The sequence below is a fragment of the Mya arenaria genome, chromosome 9, assembly GCF_026914265.1.
Source record: "Mya arenaria isolate MELC-2E11 chromosome 9, ASM2691426v1".
NCBI lineage: Eukaryota > Metazoa > Mollusca > Bivalvia > Myida > Myidae > Mya > Mya arenaria.
In genome coordinates this window covers 70261814-70281695 of record NC_069130.1, presented here as the reverse complement: position 1 = coordinate 70281695, position 19882 = coordinate 70261814, and the positions used below count along the sequence as shown (strand labels likewise).

The following is a 19882-nucleotide window of genomic DNA, read 5'->3' as shown; positions in this document are numbered from 1 at the left end:
AATTAATTGAATTTGGCCTGGTAGTTTAAGAGGTTTTTTTTTAAAGCCAAACAGTAAGTCGGCCATTTTGTTGTTGTTGATGTTGACCAATCTTAATGTCTTGTTCTGAATTGTAAGGAGATGCACATTTCATTACTTAAATATCCGAGCTCATGGGCCGCTGAATGAGGCAACCCTTTTTACTTTAAAACCTGGGGCCTTATTCAATAAACTTCTTAGATTGAACTTAAATTTAAGACTGGAAACTACGTGTTTTGATTGGCCTGTATATTTAGCTGACCAATAGCCTGAATGGAATCACTGAGGCATGTCTAAGGATAAGGATAAGATCAATATTGAATACTGGCCCAGGTCCGCAACACTTAAGTGCAACAAGTTTCGATTGAAGAAAAACAACCTCTTGATTTTCACTTTTCATTTCTTTAAGCGAATGATATAAAACAAAACTTATAGGTGATTGTGATTATACTAAAGACACGTTCCTTTAAAAGTCTCAAAACTTACTAAAGTTCGAGTATTACAAATATAGACTAAGCCTAGCTGTATCCTGCTATAAGTGACGTAAGACTGTTGGGACACCACACATTAATGCACAATGTTAATGCGGTATTCAGTCAAAGACGTGAATACTGTGACATAAAAGATGCCGAATTTAGTCCTAATTGGACATTGCATTTCTCAATAACAACGATTGACTACATCTGGAAACACACCGTTTTGTTCTATATAAATTTTATAATAGCATATCGCACATGCGAATGTATTTCATATTAACATGCGCCCAGTTCTATCGCTCAGTCCCTTCTCAAAAACCTTTAATGGTTTGTAATTTTGTTTGCTAATAGTATTGCTCATCCCGATTTTTATGGTGGTGTTTTAAAGAAAATTCGCAAATTAAAATGTTTCCAGCAGGCAGTTGGGTTGATTGACTAAATGAATTACTTGGATTTTATTTCAACCGTGGATATAAAGGCAATATTTTGAAGAGCACTTGCTTTTTAGTTTTTGAAAATGAATACCTGAAACAAAATATAGGGTTGAATATAGCATCCTTTTATAACTAAGTTTTCAGTCCTCAGTCCTTTGATTTTTTATGAAGATTCTGCTAATTCATGTTATCTTTAAAACCGTATTTGGCGAACACGTTTTTGGCTGACTCGGAGTGTTTTGGCATGTGACTTCATATTTTTCAAATATTTTACATTTTCAAATCATTTTGAATGAAAGATTAGCTTATACATGTCGCTTTTATTTTTAATTATGTTTTCCTTATTTGTTCCAAGTTTTAGTACAATGATGCTTTTATTATGAAACTCTATGATCACACAGTTTTAAACCTTTTATTTCATAAGGCAGACAGACTGTGTGGGGCTTCGGTTTCAGGGGCGTTGTTTGACGAAAATAAATTTGTAGCCCGCCCCCCCCCCCCCCCCCCCCCCCCCCTTGATTATTATTTTAGCTAGGTTGTCGTAGGTGCGTTTTGTTGTAAAAACATTAATGAGAACAACAATATCACTGTGTTTTACCTTGAATTAAATTTATATGAAGGCGCATTTGTCGGGATTTCAAATTTAAGCCCCTTAAACCCCCTATGCCTTCAGTTTTTATTGCAGATTTGGCATTTTTATTATTTCGACTAAATGAAGCTACGCCCCTGAGTCTAATGTTATTTTCTTAATTTCAAATTTAATTTTCAAATATTTCATCAAAAAGCGTGAAAGAAAAATGTTTTTTTCTGCGCATAAAATCTAATAAGACATATTCAAGTATTTTTATTATTATTTTTCAATGTGAAAATAATTCACTAAATCAACAAAACAAAATAAAAGAAAAATAAGTATCTGACAACAATAACAATACCCTCTAGTACTTTTTTTGTGACCTTTTTGTAACTTTTCATAATATGTGTCGTGCAACAATTAACAATACATTAACATTTGTGCTCATGTGTGTGTAATCAAGTATGGTGTGTACATTGATTGATCCAACTCTCGAACACATGTCCAATGAACAGGTATAGTATCATAACGTATATGCTCCCATTAACTACATCATTAGCATCAAAGATATACATTCGTGTGACAAAATATGTTAATGGAACGCACGGAGACGTATCAAGTTTATTCTCTGTATCTACATGCTGTAGATTAATAGTGAGGTTGTGGGGCACAACCTGTAGGGCCATGTGTAAAAATTGGCGTTTTGTGCACTACGTCACGAATGTATGTGTACGTTGATCACGGGTGATGGGTCACGTATAAGTGTTGGATTTTAGCACTACGTCACGAATGTATGTGTGCGTTGTATACGTATGAAGGGTCACGTCTTAGTGTTGGTTTTTAGCACTACGTCATGAATATATGTGTACGTTGCACACGTATAAAAATATCACTTGTGTACCTTGTAAACATTTGAAATAAAATGATCATTGTACGGTTAAAAGCGATTCATGCAAGTATCTGGGAGAATACAAGTTTAAAACAATCTTCTAACTCAATTGTAAATGATAACAGTACGTGAAGCTACGCATAAAGTTCACGTACTCGTAATGTTTCGCAACTTCCAACAATCACAATATTTATGACAAAATGTAATTTTCCTCCACCATTTTAGCTGAAACATGATAACATAACAGTTTCTTGATAAAATTGAGTAACATCGTAACTGAGTGAATTAAGACATGCTAATGTTCAATACGCAAGCCGAATTCCGATGTTGATTCAGATCCTGAAAGTGTGTGTTTCTCTTGTCCTGTCAACTCCGGACATCGTCCACGTAGAAGGAAGATGGACTAAACGTCTGTCTGAAAGGAGGTCAGACTCCATCGGGAGGCGCCTTCCAGCCGTCTAAAATATACAACCAAATCTGATGATCTTCTCTGTAAATTATTTCTGATACAAATTAACAGATGTTTTAATGCTATCTTTTTCATATGTTAAATGTTCATTTGTTTGGAAAATGATTATTAAAAGGGTATAAAACGCAGTGACACTATCAGAAAAGTACCAATTATACTAGCGGGAAAAGAAACTGAATGATAATAAATATATCTAAAACCTTTGACGCCTAATGTTTTTCTATCCAATTGCTTTGTAAATCATTCAAGTTTATACAAAAGGATATTTTTCATACACATATATCAATTTTCAGCAAAAGGAATCAGTGCATTAGTTTTTTCATAACCGAAGTGCTATATATTTTGTCTGTACAGTGGCTCAGTGTTAGAATTAACTTTTTTAGGTAACTTGCCCAAAGGGCAAGTTACCTGAAGAAATAACTTGCCCCTTCAAAGTGTAAGTTGCCCCCAAGTCGCGAAGCGACTTGGTGCACCTCGCGTAGCTAGGTGCCCTTTACGGCCGGGGGTCTGGAAGCTGACGACAATTTGATGCAAAATCCTGCATTATGGCACTCTACTGGCACTAAAAAAAGCCTTCACAAAAACCCACTTTTTTCCTTGAAAATTTTCAATTTATCTACATGTGTACATTGTAATATTATTTTGTTAATCATATTATGATTTTATTAGGCTTAAGTGCTCATGTATGGGACCTGCTTTTCAAAAGTTCATTCCATGCTACTGAGTGTATGCTAAATACATGTTTAAGATAGTTGTAGCTGAAAAGAATCTATGAGCCATCAATCTATAGATTACTAATATGGAGTCCAAGACTATTTGCAAACAGTTTTACATCTGTGGTATTGAAACTATTCCAGTATCAGGACAGTCAATGACTATTACAAAACAAAATAAACAACCAATTTTACTGTGTTTCATTTGTATTATCAATAATCATGAAAATATTGTATCACTTTCAGCATCATTCATTGAACAAATTGTAAAATTCAGTAAATGCATCTCTTGCACATTTTTTTCTCTCTGGCAAACACAGTTTTGGTTCTTTCAAATCATCCCATACATTATTTTCATCATAATAATCATCATCACTCTCATAGTCTTCATCTTCGAACTCACTTTGACTCACTTAATCACTGACATTAACCTGGATACCTATTTCAACAGATTCTTTACATTCATTAATTTCACATTGCACTGATTTTTCATTGCATTCAGATCTTTCAAGAGCAACTACATTAACCTGACTAGAAATCTCTTGTTCAGAACTATTAGACACAATTTTTACATGACTAGATTCAACATGACTAGGTTTAATAAGTGTTTCTCTCTCACTTGAATTTTGAACAGTATTCGAATTTTCATCAAGTGTAACAAGTTCATCATTAGGTTCATTTTCTGAACCTACACTGACAGTATTAGACACATAATTTACTGGACTAGATTCAACATAAATGGAGGACACCATTGTTTCTCTATCTGGTGAATGTTCAACAACATTAAAGTTTTCGTCATGTTCAACAACATTAACAGTATTATTGGCACTATCATCTCTAACACCATTTGCCAGGACCACATTAACTGTTTGCTCCTGTTGAACTCTTCTGTTGCCAACATTCCATAAAGTAATGGCAGGAACTGGGTCAAAGCTGTTTGGATCTGAAGATTCCATCATGATCATAAGCTGATCCGATAAATGTCCATTTAAAAGTCTAGATCGCTTGTCAGTCTTGGTGTTTTTCAACCGACTAAACCCTCTTTCAGCATCTGCAGAAGAGGCTGGAATGGACAGAACAGGATCCACTAACTGCAAGATGTTTGGACAAACTTGTCCAAGTTTACTATTAACATCTCTCCATGTGATTGTGGATGGATTGTCAAATCTGAAAAAAATAAACATAAAAAATAATGTGTTTTGAATGTTTTTTTTATATCTATTATTGGTGAAAAAAGAGACTTTTTCCATCTCTTTTTTTTCAAATCATAGTTATGCCCTTAGTAATGAATGTTCTCATTCTGTTTCATATTCTCAAAAATTGAATAATATAAAAAAGGAGATGTGGCATGATTGTCCATGAGACAGCCAACCACCAAATGACAGTAGAATTTAAACTTCTACAGGTCCCATTAAGGCCTTCAACAATGAACTAGAGTCCATACCATAACGGAAGCTGTAAAAGGCCCCGAAATACAAAATGTGAAACAGTACATAACACACGACAATCGACCTAATCTAATGCAAAAATGGTGAACATATCACAATGAATGACTAACAAAACAACGACAACCACTGGTCTACAGGTTCCTGGCTTGGGACAGGCACACTAGTATGTGACGGGGATTAATAAGTTTGATCTATGGCATTTAAACTCATTAGATATATAAAATACCTGCTTTAAAGGAAATAAATTCTTTCCCATTGGAGAAATGTAAACAGATTTATTTAAATAATTTCATGCAGTTTACCTCTTATAAATGTGTGATTTCAGTTTGGTCCACTCCGGTGCTAACTGGTCTACCTCTGTCCCTGCTGTTTCCAGTGCCTGCCTAAAGTAATCCACCAGCATGTCAACTTCAGTATCTCCATAATCTAAAACATTGAAAATCAGAACATAATTACTCATGTTGAAGCAAATTGTAAACTTTCTTAGATTACAGAATATAATAATTTGGACATGAAAATGTTTATGAAAAAGTTTTCAGGAACATATGAACTATGAATAAATAACTGTCATGTTGTATTGTGGTTGCTTCTGGTCTCCCGTCTGTTATTATTTATAATTAGATTTGTGTTATGTTTACGGAATTTCTCTGTGGTAGTAATAGTATAGTAATATATATATTAAAATATTTCATAGTAATGTGTTTATACATGTATATGCACCTAATGCATCAGATTCATGAGCAGGAAAAAGTCTCAAACTAAAAGCCTGGCAAGCAGAAATAATCCCTGGTTGGTCTGTGAAACGTAGGCGAAGAGACTCAATTATAGCTGATATAAGTTTCTCTCGTGCAGACACAAATGCTCTCTCATTACCAGTCAGCTCATTAAACTTGGCATGTTGGTAAGCCTCTCGCAAGTGTAAACCATCTCTGAAAAACCAAAAACTGGAACTCTTAATTATTGAAGCTGTCAAACATTTCCTTGCATGCAGTTTAGATAGAATATACATTTTGTACATGTACATGTATTTCTAAAACAGTTATTTTTTTATCTATTCCTTAAAAATTGGTAGTGAATAAGTCAATACCATTTCCAATACTGAATAGTAAAAGTGAATAAAATTCACAAATCTTAACTTGATTGCAGAAATGGTACAATGTAATATGAATATTATTATTTTTTAAATGATGATTAAATACATGTACATTTACCTAGTCTTAAGCTTTTCCAATGATTTGATTGCCATGTCTATTTCTGTTAGAATATCTTGAATGAGACATGTCTTCTCCTGGAACTTCTTACTGACTTCAGATAGGATTCCAAGGACATCAAGTAGGAAATGCATAAGTAGAAATACATCCTTAGATCTGGCAGCACGGTAAAAATGGAGTGCTTTATTACCCTTCTCAGTGCGACTGACCTGGACATCTCTATTCTGCAACTGAAAAGATAGAAATAATATTAATATTTTGATAACACATTTAAGCATGATACAGGTAGACATTTGTTTGCAAATTTTCAAATATCTTAATCTTTGCAAAAGATTTGTGTTATGTTCTCTTATTGTTTTGAAGGTTATGGGGTGCATTCTTGTACGATATTTAAAGTTTTTCGCTGGAATAAGTTTCATGTGCATGTCCAGTACCAAATCAGGAGTCAATGTCACTGGTTAGTTTCTGTACTTTCTCATTATAATATCTTAATGTGTACCAGTGTACAATTGTTGTTATTGCATTTAGGCAAGATTTATCTGATATTACATTCACTTTTTGTACATCAAACTCACCTGGCCAAGGTGTTGTACTATGGCGTTGTATCCATTTAAAAAGACGTTAACTGCTGTTTTCATATGAGATAGCCAACGGGTGCCGCCAATGCGAACTGGTAACATTACTTTCATTCCTAGAGTTTTGTATGAATCCTTCAACCCAGTTCTGGTCACATTACTATTACGGTAAAAGTAGTAGAGATTTATGAGGAAAAGTTCAACTTTATTGAACAATGTAATCTTGGCTTTTAATGAATCTCTGAAAGCCAATTCCAATTTGTGCCCGTTGCAGTGGACTCCAACAATGTATGGTCTATCTGTCAACTCCCGTAGTCTTTGAACTGCACCGGTCTTGGCTCCTAGCATTGTACTAGCGCCATCTGTTCCTATTAATTTATCTTTAAATTCAGGACATAAAAGTTTCAAACCACTTGTTAAAACTTCACACACAGTCTGTGCATCTCCACGTGGAACATTTTTAACAAGAGAAAAGAACACACTGATATCACCTTTACTGCAAGTTCTTATTAGAACAATTTCTGCTTCCTGAAACGAACAATCTGTGGTCCCGTCAGATATAACAGAAACAAACTTGCATGTCTTAATATGACTTCTTATGCGCTCACGTTCAGCCTCTGCAATGAATTTTGTAAACTCCAATGCTGCCTTGTCATTTCCATACTGACTTCCAACATCAAGGGACTTCGCTTCATCCAATTTGCAAAGTTCTTCATAGTCTGTATAGGGTTTACCAAATTTGCAGAGAAAATGGGCATTTCTAAATTTCAAACTAAGTTGGTTCATTGTTTTCAGGTTGAGAGATTGGAGGGTTTTGGGTGCAATCGTTTTCGTGGGGTTGAGTTTTGCATATTCCCTTTCAATGTTCAACATGTGACACTCCGACTTCTCGTGTGATTTTAAACATTCTTTTCTAAATGTCATCGAACCCAAGATAAATGGACCTACAGTTTCATTGCCATAAACTTTACACGTGTTGCATGTCATCTGATTCTTTGCACAATCGTATCGTAGCCATGTGAACTCCTTGAGCCAGTTTGATTTAAATTCACGCTTCCTCCCCGTAGCTTCATATTCTTTTTTCCTTTTTTCGGTTTCTGTTTTCCGTTTTTTGCAATCCGGTACATATCCTTTCGTAAATAAAGGATAGTTGTCGCCATTTTGCATATTTCAACAATGATACTAAGCTGATTCCCGTCTGACTACTACGCTATACTACATAGAAGACAAGCGGGAACCAGTTTACAATGATACGCAAATTTGTATCGCTAAATGCCATTGGTTTGCTTTACGCTTTCACGACCAATCAAATTTAGTTTAACAAACGTGATTCGGAGTTTCGTTTCAAAGTATAAACATCGGCGATTTTTTTAACTTCCCCGGCGGACAAGTTGCTGTCAAATGTAACTTGCCCGACCGTATTTTAACTTTGTCGGGCAAGCGGCTATTTCTAACACTGGTGGCTACTGTGTTCTACTTGTATATAAAAACAACTTTGAACTAATAATATCCATTTTATCAACCTTTCACAAAATAACTCAAGTTATTTCATCCCTAACATTTATAAAGATACATTAGACCTACCCGATAGTATGTTTCAGACCAAAACGATTCAGTTATAATTCAAAAGAATATTCAGTTCCCGTGTATAAATATTTCTAGTTAAACCATATTTAAGATTTCTTTCCCTTTCTTTATTATTTTTGTAACAAAATTCTTTATTCTGTCCTGAACTACTTTAATTTACGCCAGGGAAGTCAACACGCCCAACTCACACAAGGTTCATAAAATAGTCCCTTGACCTACCTTTTCAAGTTTCTGAGAGCATCAGTACTCATTTCTAGGTATATTTCACACGCTCCAGATCGCATGCGAGGAATTTTGTTTTGATTTGTTTCTATGTCTTTCAACCAGGACTACAGTGTATTTGACGGAATACATAAATCTTCTTTGTTTTACTTCTCTGTCTTTGTGCTACTTTTAACAACTAAACTGGCCTTATACTACAGGATGAAGTTTTTCAAATTAAGCTTCCACTTTTTTTGGAACCGAAAACGGACACCTCAGGATTTGCTGACAACTCGACACGAATAACACACCTTTTCGCTCAGGTCATGATTCATAGTTTTCTTTCTTTCAGATGTTGAAGAAGAATGCAGGAACCAATCAGGAGGCTACCAATGGAACACATTCAAGTCTTCATTCAATAACAATTTAACATTTTTTCTACGAAGATCATTAGTAACAGAATACAATAGAACGACATTAAACAAAGTGTCCGAAAGAGCGCGATGCATTGAAGCACCTGATCAGTTCTTCCGCACGTGTTTCAAAAATATGACCGCCACAACTCTTCTTTCGTTGATTAATCGCATCACTCAGAACAGAACAACTTGCAATGGATCGTTGTCAAAACCAAGGAACCCATGCACCATGACACCTAAAACAACGAATGTGATGGCATTCTCGTTAATTGGTCTGACAATACTTGGCTTCTTCAAGATTGCATTATTGATACTCCTTCTGTTAATGTATCTATTGTTTGTCTTCGGCAGCAAGACTTCATTTGATGGAAACAATGGAAACAAGCACATGAGACTACAATTGAACCAACATTAAACAAACACGATCAGGGCCAAATAAGCACCAAACAAGGGCCAGCAAGCATTACATAACTATCAAAGTGTTATAACTGGCCCATGATGGTCTTGGCATGGACAATTAAATCTAAGTGAAATTTCACTATGGGTTAAAGGGACTTGTTAACGATTTATAGGGTCAGTCATCGACCACTATTTTATCGTGAAAAGATGAATCCATATCTTGTAAAATTGATAGTCTATTTTAAAAGTTAAAAATAGAACCCTACTGTTAATCATTATTTAAAACTGTCACTGAAAATGCTCTTTTAGAAAAAATGCCATTTTTAAGAAAAACTTTCTCAAAATTTGATTATGGTCATTACAAAGAACAATAGAAGTCTTAAATCGCTCATCTCGATTTTTATGGTGATGTTTAAAGAAAATTCGTAAAGTTATGTTTACAGCAGGTTGTTGGCCAGGTAGACTCAATTAATTGCTTGGATTTTATTTGAACCGTGGCTATAACGGCAATACTTTGAAGGGTACTTGCCTTCTACATTTTGAAGATGAATTTCTCAAACAAAATATAACTTTGGATATAGCGTCCTTACATAACTAAGCTTTCAGTCCTTTGACTTTATTAAAGTTTTTCAGATTCAAATTATCTTTAAAACCTTCTTTGGCGGCTAAAACAGTTCCGGCATGTGACGTCTTTTCTTCAAATAAATTACATCTTGTGGAAGAAAAAAATATCTATTTCATGTCGTTTTTATTTTTAATAATGTTTTTTTTTTATTTTCCAGTTTTAGTACAAAGCTGCTTTTTATTATGAAAGTGATGATCACACAGTCTTAATCCTTTTATTTTCTAAGGCAGACGGTGTGTGATGCTCATAGTTTCAAACAACATCTGCATCGTATCTTTGAAAAGTTTGTTGCATTAAGTACTCTGAATTGTATTTCACCGTCTGCAGATAGAATTGGTATCGCTTATCATTGGAATACTTGGGGTTTACCTATAAATTTATAATTATTTGTTTTATTATTAAGTTTTCTCAAGTTAATGCGTACGTTGATAAGATATACCTTTTACGATTTTACTTTTAACCAGGATTGTTGGGATAAGAGTGAGGTTTGTGATATTTTGTTTTTTATATTCCCTGTGCCATTTTACGGAGTTTATGTTATTGATAAACACACCTATTTTTAAATAGTATACATATGCACTCTGTTGTTTGTGGAGTTTTGTGCTGTTGTTCAATGTTTCTTGTTTGTGGTATTTTGTTTTTGTGTTCTATGTCTTTTGCGTTTACCCTGTGTCTTTAAACGGGGTTTATGTTAAAGTTTGGCTACTGAGCTTGTTTCTGTAGTTTTTCACTAAATATTGAATTTACAAATTGTGTTTGAATGTGTATCAGCCTGATGGTGAATATTTCTGTTATTGAAGCGAATAAAAACCCTCAATTTGAACAAATCTTCAAAGTATGCCAACATAAACTCTGTGAATGAATCTCTTTATACTAGCATGTAAGCGTTCAAAACTAAGCTGAAAATAGTTTTACTCTTGAAGAAATGTCGTCTGTTTCTATATTTACAAATGCATAAAATGTGTGTAATTAAAGATGAATTAAAAGTAATCAATAGTTATTATTATAACTATTGTTATATTTGTCTTATGTAGACAAAGCAGAGAATAACAACTCAGTTCTTTAACATGTTATTCTTTTGGTTTCATTGTAAAGCCTACTTCTATTTCCAAACTGCTATGTCTGATTGTTAATCCAATCAGCACGTATTGTGTGACGACAATAATTACCAAGAACACTTTCGTTATATTTAGAATGTACTCCGTATAACATTTAAAGCTGCACTCTTATAGACTTCATTATTTACTTGTCTTAGAATGAGCTAATTTATGCAAAAATGCATGGAAACCAGTGATATAAGATTGCTGACAAAAACTCAGATCGCAATTTGTCATATTTAAGGTCAAAAAATGATGTTTTGTGCATTTTGCTTAAAACGTTAGCAACGCTTTAAGCCATTCAACATTAATTTTCGAACATAAATATGAAAATCTGCGATCTAATCTTTTGTCAGCAGTCTTATATCACTATATCACTTGCATATATTAACGCTAAAATTGGCTCATTCCAAGACAAAACATGAACAAGTTGTCAAAACGGTAAATCTGTGAGGGTACAGCTTTATATATTTAAGGACATGCCTGTTCAAAAGGATCTATGGTACTTTCGCAGTTATGTTTTGCGAACTTTTGTATATCTTTTTGATGTACTTACTAAGAGTTTATTACTCTCAAGTGAGGCCTTAATACTTTTACATATTTTTTATCAAATATTCCTTAATCCGAAAAAGATTCTCACTTTAAAAGTCCAGGAAATATTTTTTCACATTGGATATTTTTCAGTAATTGAAAGTTTGAAACGTGTATACAGTGACTTTATCTATCCTCAGAACAATTGAACCTATTGCAGTCTTCTTTTTAAGTACATCCCAGTGAGAACGGACAAAGTATGGGGAACTTCGGATCTAATGGTATAACTGACATTGCGCCTACTCCCTGACCATTAATTTCATATTGAGTGCCGGCAAATAATTAGTCTTTATATCGTTGAAAAGTTGTGCAATATGTACTATGAATGTGTTTTCTTCGTCTGTAGACAGAGTTGGGATCCCTTATCATAAAAGAACTTGGACCTATTAGATTTATTATTATGTGTTTTATTCTTAATTTTTCTCAAGTTTATGTATACCTTGATAGGATGTACCATTTGTTCGCACACATGTAAACATTTAATTTTATTCGCAATTGTTTGGATAAGAGTGAGGTTGTGCACTCAAACTAGTCTATACCAAAAGTAGTTTGACATGTAACTGGCCGTTCCAATGCGGTACCTAGTAATCCTTGGTAACACCCCTTATACGGGCTTGAAGACAAACGCGAAGCGTTTGTCTGTACAAGCCCTCTTACGGTTTGTACGTGTATGCAAGGGACTACTTCTTTTTTGCCGGAGTGATAGGCATTAACAAATTTGGGCACCACTGAACCGTGAAAATGAGAACCAGAAAAGCTCGTCATACATTGTTCATATAAAGCGCGTGCATGCCGGCAAGCAAATTGTACATGTTTAGGGCAGGGTTTGACCTCCGAATGAAAATCAATACGGAAATACCCGAGGTACAGGTAAAATCCACCTTCGGCACTTCCATAAAAGGAGTGGAGAACACATATTATGAATACATGTCTAAAGAGTACTTCTTTTGACCGGAAATTATATTTCATAACTCTGCAATGATAATACAAAACGAACAGGGTTTGTCATAACAATTGTTTTATTTTACCCCACATCTTTAAAAAATACCGTCTAAACCGGATATCTTAATAATTAAGGTAAATGTATTTATGCGCATTTTACGACAGTTGATGTAAACAATGATTTGCATATACCAATATCATGATGCAATAACACGGATTTAATGTTGTTTTCACGGTGAGTTGAACTAAGAATTATACTTGTTATTGTAAATTCAATCGTTCATACGTTGCTGTTTGGACACCATAATGACATAACGTTGGTTTTTACGTAATGAACAAGCTAAGTTAATTCAATCGATATCCACATCAATTCCAAAGTGGGTGGGGGAAAGTCAAAAACTAAAACGTTGAAAATGCTTGTTTTATTTAGATTTGAAACGATCTTTTTGGGTTGAAACATATTCTTGGCGACATGTTTGGGGTAATTTAGGAGTTGAACAAATTTTACTAAAAAAGATTTTAACAGATTATGGATCAAAAAGCATTCACATTATTACGAAAAAGTCTGTCGACATAAGTACTTCGTCATTGTGTCAAAATGCCACAGAATACTTATCCAACAATGTCTTGAGACAAACTCTTTCCTACAAAGTAAAAAATGACATTCAAGTAATTAATTATTTAAATGGGGTGGGTTCGGGAGGGGTTTTCCTTTACGACAAGCAATGTTTATAATACCTTTTTTCTTCTGCATTTAATCAGAAAATGCGGGGTCATCAGTTCAGCACAGATGGCGGTTTTCGCAATATTTTTCAGAAGTTTTTAACATGCTTGTAGATTAGTGATTTTTCTTCGTGCAGTTAGCAATTTACTCTTCCTAACTGCTGTTTCGACTTGAGATAGAATATGGTCGAGAAATATTTTCTTCTCATTTTTTTCTTCAAACACAATCTATACGAATTACTTAAAAAGCGATATTGTTCATGTAAAATTAACAAGACATTTAAAATGCAAGCTCTAATATAGTAAAGCATAGGCATAGCAAAATTCAAAACATTTTTATTATATATGCTTTGTGGTGATTTATAGACATTTATAAACAATAGAAAAACAATCTTTCACTGTTTCAAACATATTGATATTTTTTTACTGTTTGAATTTTCAGCCAGCTCTCAAATAAATATTGAATGCCAGTGCTAAGAGGGCTGGGACACAATTTGAACAACTTCATTACTAAAATAATGTAACCTTAGTATACAAATTATAATTTGTTGCCCTACTTCAATAATTATAATTGAATGCCATTTTATACACTTTTAGAGTCTAAAATCATATTATTATGTTTCTGATAGATCGCAAAATATTTCAGTTCGTTACTCTTAAAATATAGCTTTTGATTCTCACTCAGTGAAATTCATGTACATCAGGATTTTACAGTAAAACAAATTCACAATTTATTATTTCTTTAAGTTATCACACATAGGTTATGGCATGGTACCATCCTCTTTATTCAGATTGTCAGAAAATGTGATTGCATCTCAGTAGCTCAGTTGGTGAAGAACTCGCCCTGTTAGCAAAGGGGTCCCGGGTTCCAGCCCTGCAATTGTCGTACATTTTTTTGTCCCAATTGTACTTCAATGGATAAATTCAAATTCTGACAATAAATAATGAGAATTTAGCAGGTGGAGCTATGATCCTATTCAATTTATGTATTTTCATTCCTCAGTGATTGAATTTAAAGCTGGACTCTCACAGATTTACCGGTTTTACATTTATTTATTTTTGCCTTGGAAAGAGCAAATTGTTGCGTAAATATCTGCAAACCAATGATAAAAGATTGTTGATAAAAGATCTGATTGCAAATATTTATATTTCCTTTAAATTATGCACCAGCCAATTGTAACCACGCCCCCCCCCCCCCCAGGTCTAGGGGTATACCGGGGATAGCCGGGGAAATGGGCCGTGTTTTTACTTTCCAGGTGGCCCCGCAGGGCCGGTTGACCGTGGTGGTTTTGTCTTAGCGCTAAATTGAGCGGAGGTTGGGCCTTATATTGAGTCTCTGGGGTGCGGGGGCATTTGGCCGGGGTTTTACCACCAGTTCTTTCCGGCAGAGCGGGGATTTTACCCGGGGTTGGCTGGACCGAAAGTCAAAGTCCCCGCTATTCCCCGGACCTGGGGGTGGGGGCGTGGTTAAATTTGACTGTTGCATTTATGTTTTTAAAACGTTACTAACGGTTAAAGAAAAATGAATAAAAAATCATTTTTTTGAAATAAGATATAAAAAAAATTTTGTCAGCAGTTTTACATAACTCGTTTCCATGCATTTACACAAAAATTGGCTCGTTAAAAGACAAAAATAAGAAAGTTGTCAAAACGTTTAATCTGTGGGAGTGCAACTTTAAGGGACACCAGATTGTACAGTTGCAAGAAAAAAGAAATAGTGAAAACCTTGGCTAATGGCGCAATGCTTCTTTTGCTTTTTTTTGTGTTTTACCAATTTAAAATTAACTGTTTGTGTACCATATAAATACCTGTTGATTTAAAAATATTGTCAGTATATGAGTCTGTTCTTATCAAGTCACTTTTACATGCTAAATATTCACAATATGAACTGGGAAATAATATATTTGCTGATTTTTGGACCATCTGGTGTCTAGCCCTTTCATAAACCATCTAGCTGCCAATGTGAGTTTAAGATACATATTGGACATTTTCATTGGAATTTATTTAGTATAAAAAATATGTTTCATGGCTAAAATCGTAGTACTTACTCCGGGCTTTTTCTATAGTACCCACGGGTTCGACTTTCGGACTCATTCCCAAAGATGTTTTTCCCAATCTTCAGAATATTTTTTTAGAAAGTCTTTTAAAATGTACTGGTTCATTTTCAACATCCTAATAAATTATGTGATGTAAAGTTTTTTTGATAATTGTACTAGGAAATCATTAATTTTCATCACATTAAGATATATCTGTATGAAATATTATCTGTCACGATTGATTAATTGCAATAGATATTTACACCCAAGGATTGATATTTCAGCCATTTTGGTTCTATTAAAGGGAATTAAACTAATATAAAATCATTTTCTAATTCGCAGGAGACTAGACAGCTTTTTCTTTTAACAGTTAATTTTCCCAATTTCAGCATTTTCACGACGCAAAATTATCCAAAATGTCTATGGTCTTTTTCCCAAATTGGGCAGAAAAAGCCCTGTTACTTAATAATGTTTTAGGAAAAATGTTATTCAAGGGACATTTTCATACACTTGAGATCTGTTTTTGTAATGATACAAAAATAAGCTGATTCTTTCATCTAATACAAAAATAAATGATGTCTAAACTGTTAAATGTGAGTTTGCATCTGTAAACTTCATCTTTGTTTAGGAAATCTGTGAATATAACTTTCACCATCCAGAACAATAAGTATCAATATAAGAAGTAAAAAATATTCTAGTTACTATTTCCTCATGTTAGGCACAATTTAATTAAAAATAAATGGAAAAAACTGTTAAATACTATCATGTTGTTGTTTTTTCTAACTTTTAATAACATTTATTCCCTGTGGTCGGTAGGTTTGTCGGTCGATCCGTTGCAACTTTGTCCAGAGCAAAACTTAAAAACTACTGGATGGAATTGAATTAAACTACAATGGTAGAGCATAATGAGAGGAAATGCCGTGCACAATAACCATAACTCTTTTCTTGCTTAATACTGAGTTATATCCCTTTGTTACTTTTTTTGTCTGGAGTATCCCTTGCAAACTACTATATGGATTTTTTTAAAACTTCATACAATGGTAAAGCACAATGAGAGGAAGTGCAGTGCACAAGAACCATAATCTATTTTAGCTAATTATAGAGTTATGGCCTTTAAGACTTTTTCTTGTCCCAAGCATAACTTGAAAATTATTGGATGGAATTTAATTAAGCGTCATAAAGTGATAGATCATGATGAGAGGAAGTGCAGTGTATAGGAACCTCAATTTTATTTCAGATAATTACAGAGTTACTGCCCTTTGTTTTTTTTCTTTTCCGGGGTATAACTTGAAAACTATTGAATGGAATTAAATAAAACTTCATACAGTGATAGATCATAATGAGAGAAAGTGCAGTGTATAGGAACCGCAATTCTATTTCAACCAATTACAGAGTTATAACCCTTTGTTACTTTTTTCTTGTCCGGGGCATAACTTGAAATCTACCGGATGGGATGTAATAAAACTTCATACAATGGTACAGCACAATGAGAAGAAGTTCAGTGTACATGAATCGTTACACTATTTTAGCAAATTACAATGACAATAGTCCATAAAATAAAGTTGTCATTTATAGGTTGGCTTTCCAAATAGTTGACTTTAATTTCATATCAGGCCGTCGTTTGGGGGTATTAATCATTTTCAGTGATAGCTCTAGTTACCTTTCAGGTGGCCCCGCAGTGCCGGATGAATGCGGTGGTTTTGTCTTTGGGCAAAATATAGCGGGAAATGGGCCTACCAAGAGTCCCTGGGGTGCGGGGGCATTTGGCAGGGATTTTACCATTTGTTCGTCTCCGCAGGGCGGAGATTTTAGCCGGGGTTGGCTTGACCGGAAGTCAAAGTCCCTGCTATTTCCCAGGGGGGGGGGGGGGGGGTCACAATTGACTGTTGCATAAATGCCAGCTTCACCAACCCAACTCGAAGCCTATAGTGAATGTCCTTATGAAAATACGATTTTTAGTAATAACATCAACCAGGTATAGTGGACATTTTTTAGTAATCCAATTTCTTAATAACTTATTATTAACTTGTTATTGTTTGCAACAGGTTGGAGATGGGGATGATGACAGACCAGCCAGCCGAACTCAAATTGGATTAGACATCATGCGGTAAATTATTAGTATTTCACAATCACTTTATGAAAATGTATCCAATCTGTAGCGGGTTTGAATCTTTTGAGTTTATCTTTTCTGTTTGTTTCATTCCTAAATAACATTGTTTCATGCTGGTTGTAAACTATTTCCGGTCACAGCTATGAGATTATATCATTTTCTAATGAACTATTTTGTTTGCTTTTTTATAAATTTCAGGTTTTTGACTTATTCCTCAATACTTCTTAATACATTTCAACATTCTGTATAAGCACAAATGTATTGGTTCTTTTTATAGCCACCTGGTTGCTGAAGCTCGAGAGGACCTTTATAAACAAAAAATCCTGTTCAAGATAGTTCTGTCTGCAATTCCATACCACCTCCAGAGAATGGAAATGTCTTCAAGTAAGAAGAGATTCTAAGCAAGTGCATTTCTGACTCCTCTAAAATGCTTCTTTGTTGCAATTACCTTGAAGTTGTTTAATACTCATTGTAAAATATTCAAACATAATGTATTTTATCTATTTTGTCTTGATCTTTGAATCCGTCAAATTACACTATGACTATCATTATGTGACTATAACAACGTTATCAACGTTGACGTCATTTGATGTTGACGTCATTTCCTGTTCATTATATACAACCTGATGAAGGCCGAATGGCCGAAACGTTGTTTCATAAATAAATAATTTGTGTTGGAGTTGGACTTCTTTAATTATCACCATATGTGACTTGATCAAATTTATGACTACATAAAGAAGTGTGTATGCCTGAAATGATTGTTAACTGGTATACCTTCACAGTAGTAGTAAGTACTTTTATTCTGTTAAAAACATTGCATTTATGTTATTTGCAGATTCTGATGTGCCAGCAGCCTGAAGTGGTCAAACAATTTGAATTTGGATGCAGCACAGAATCCCATATTTAAAGAGAATGCAGATGTTAGTCACCACTGTCAAACTTGTTTGCGTGCATAATGCAAAATGTGACATTTACAGCAAATATGTAATAATTGAGCAACGTATAGACAATTGCAAAACTCTGATCTGTTAATTTTGTGCCATATTTAGCATTTAAAACCAGATACTTTCAGTTTTTGCTGGTTTGTTCGGTTTCTTTTATTCATGATTTTTTCAGGAAGACACCAGTTCAGTGTAAAGTAGTTATGGTGTTTTACTGTCAATGAATCCAAGATCACTGTATGTGGTTGAACTGATATATATATGTTAAAAATTGAAGATCCAGCTGTCAGTACAGAAAACATTGATTGTGCTTTTGAGAACACTGAATGTTATCAACATAATTTGACACTGTACATATTGCAAGCATTTTTTCAAATCTATATAAATTCATAGTAGATAACTGTAGCCTTAATTTGTGCATATTAACATATGTGAATAGTTTAATAGCCTCATGATGTCATTCTGTATAAATTATATAATATAATCATTTTAATTGTTTCAATTGTTTTCATATATAAATAGTTTTTGAACTGAAATTTGGTCTTGCTCTATTGGCTGGTACACTCAACAAATACTAAAAACTATATGAAATAGTGCTTAGTGAGCTCAGCTGACAGTTTTTCACTGGGTTCTTATTTGGGTGTGTTCCAACAATATCACTGACTTGATTACTTTTATTGTATATTCTATATAGGTGCTAAATTTAAAAAAGTCCCATGATATGAACAATTGGTTTTGACTATTTTCATGCTTCATTTATAATATACCTCATAGGAGGTCATAACATATTAGGCCTTTAAAAGTTAGAAAATTTTAACATTAATTTATTCATACAATTTTATTTCCCACCAGATGTAAAGAACAACAACCTTTTTATAAAAAGGCAAGACAAAAAGGTCACTGTCGGTGATCTGTTAAAAATACATGTGTTGCTGCATATTTAACTGTCACAGGGTTATACCTGATTTTAGCAAAGCTGTTTACAATATTCATTAATTGAAATTTAGATAATTTTGATCATTAGACATGATGTTTGTCAGATTTGTCATTGCAAACATAAATTATTTTGAAGGTTATTGAAAGCATCATTTTAAAGTTTATTGAAAGCATCGTTAAGATAATTCTATAATTAGAGCAGAATTTTATTTGCTCTTAAAATCTAAACAACACATTTGTTCATAATTAACATTTTGCAACTTTTTTGGCGGGGGTATGGTGTATGTTTTTGTAACAAACGAATAAGAATATATTCTGTATTCTCACTGAGATATTTTGCAGACAATTTTCCAGAGCTGCTTGGCTACATATTGTTCATATACTATCATAATTATTAGTAATTGATTAAATGTTTTGCCATGTTTTACCATCATATTTAAATAGATTTTTGCCCATTCAATTCTAGTTAAAATT

At 33.9% G+C, this 19882-nt stretch overlaps 1 protein-coding gene across 1 annotated transcript; it reads right to left on the bottom strand.

The window, feature by feature from the left end:
* Positions 1-3983: 3983 nt before the first annotated feature.
* Positions 3984-7971, bottom strand: LOC128246324 (zinc finger protein 862-like). Its single transcript, XM_052964515.1, has 5 exons — positions 6805-7971; positions 6230-6459; positions 5739-5947; positions 5321-5444; positions 3984-4737 (listed from the first exon to the last, which is right to left on the bottom strand). The coding sequence occupies exons 1-5, from the start codon at positions 7969-7971 to the stop codon at positions 3984-3986; spliced, it is 2484 nt and encodes an 827-aa protein (XP_052820475.1).
* Between the last annotated feature and the right edge of the window lie 11911 nt (positions 7972-19882).

Excerpts from the sequence above, each read along its gene's own strand:
- LOC128246324 (XM_052964515.1), bottom strand. The coding sequence starts at position 7,971 with ATGCAAAATGGCGACAACTATCCTTTATTTACGAAAGGATATGTACCG. Across the intron at positions 5,948-6,229 it reads TTGGAAAAGCTTAAGACTAG|AGATGGTTTACACTTGCGAG; the intron begins GTAAATGTACAT and ends TTGGTTTTTCAG. Across the intron at positions 4,738-5,320 it reads AAATCACACATTTATAAGAG|ATTTGACAATCCATCCACAA; the intron begins GTAAACTGCATG and ends TATTTTTTTCAG.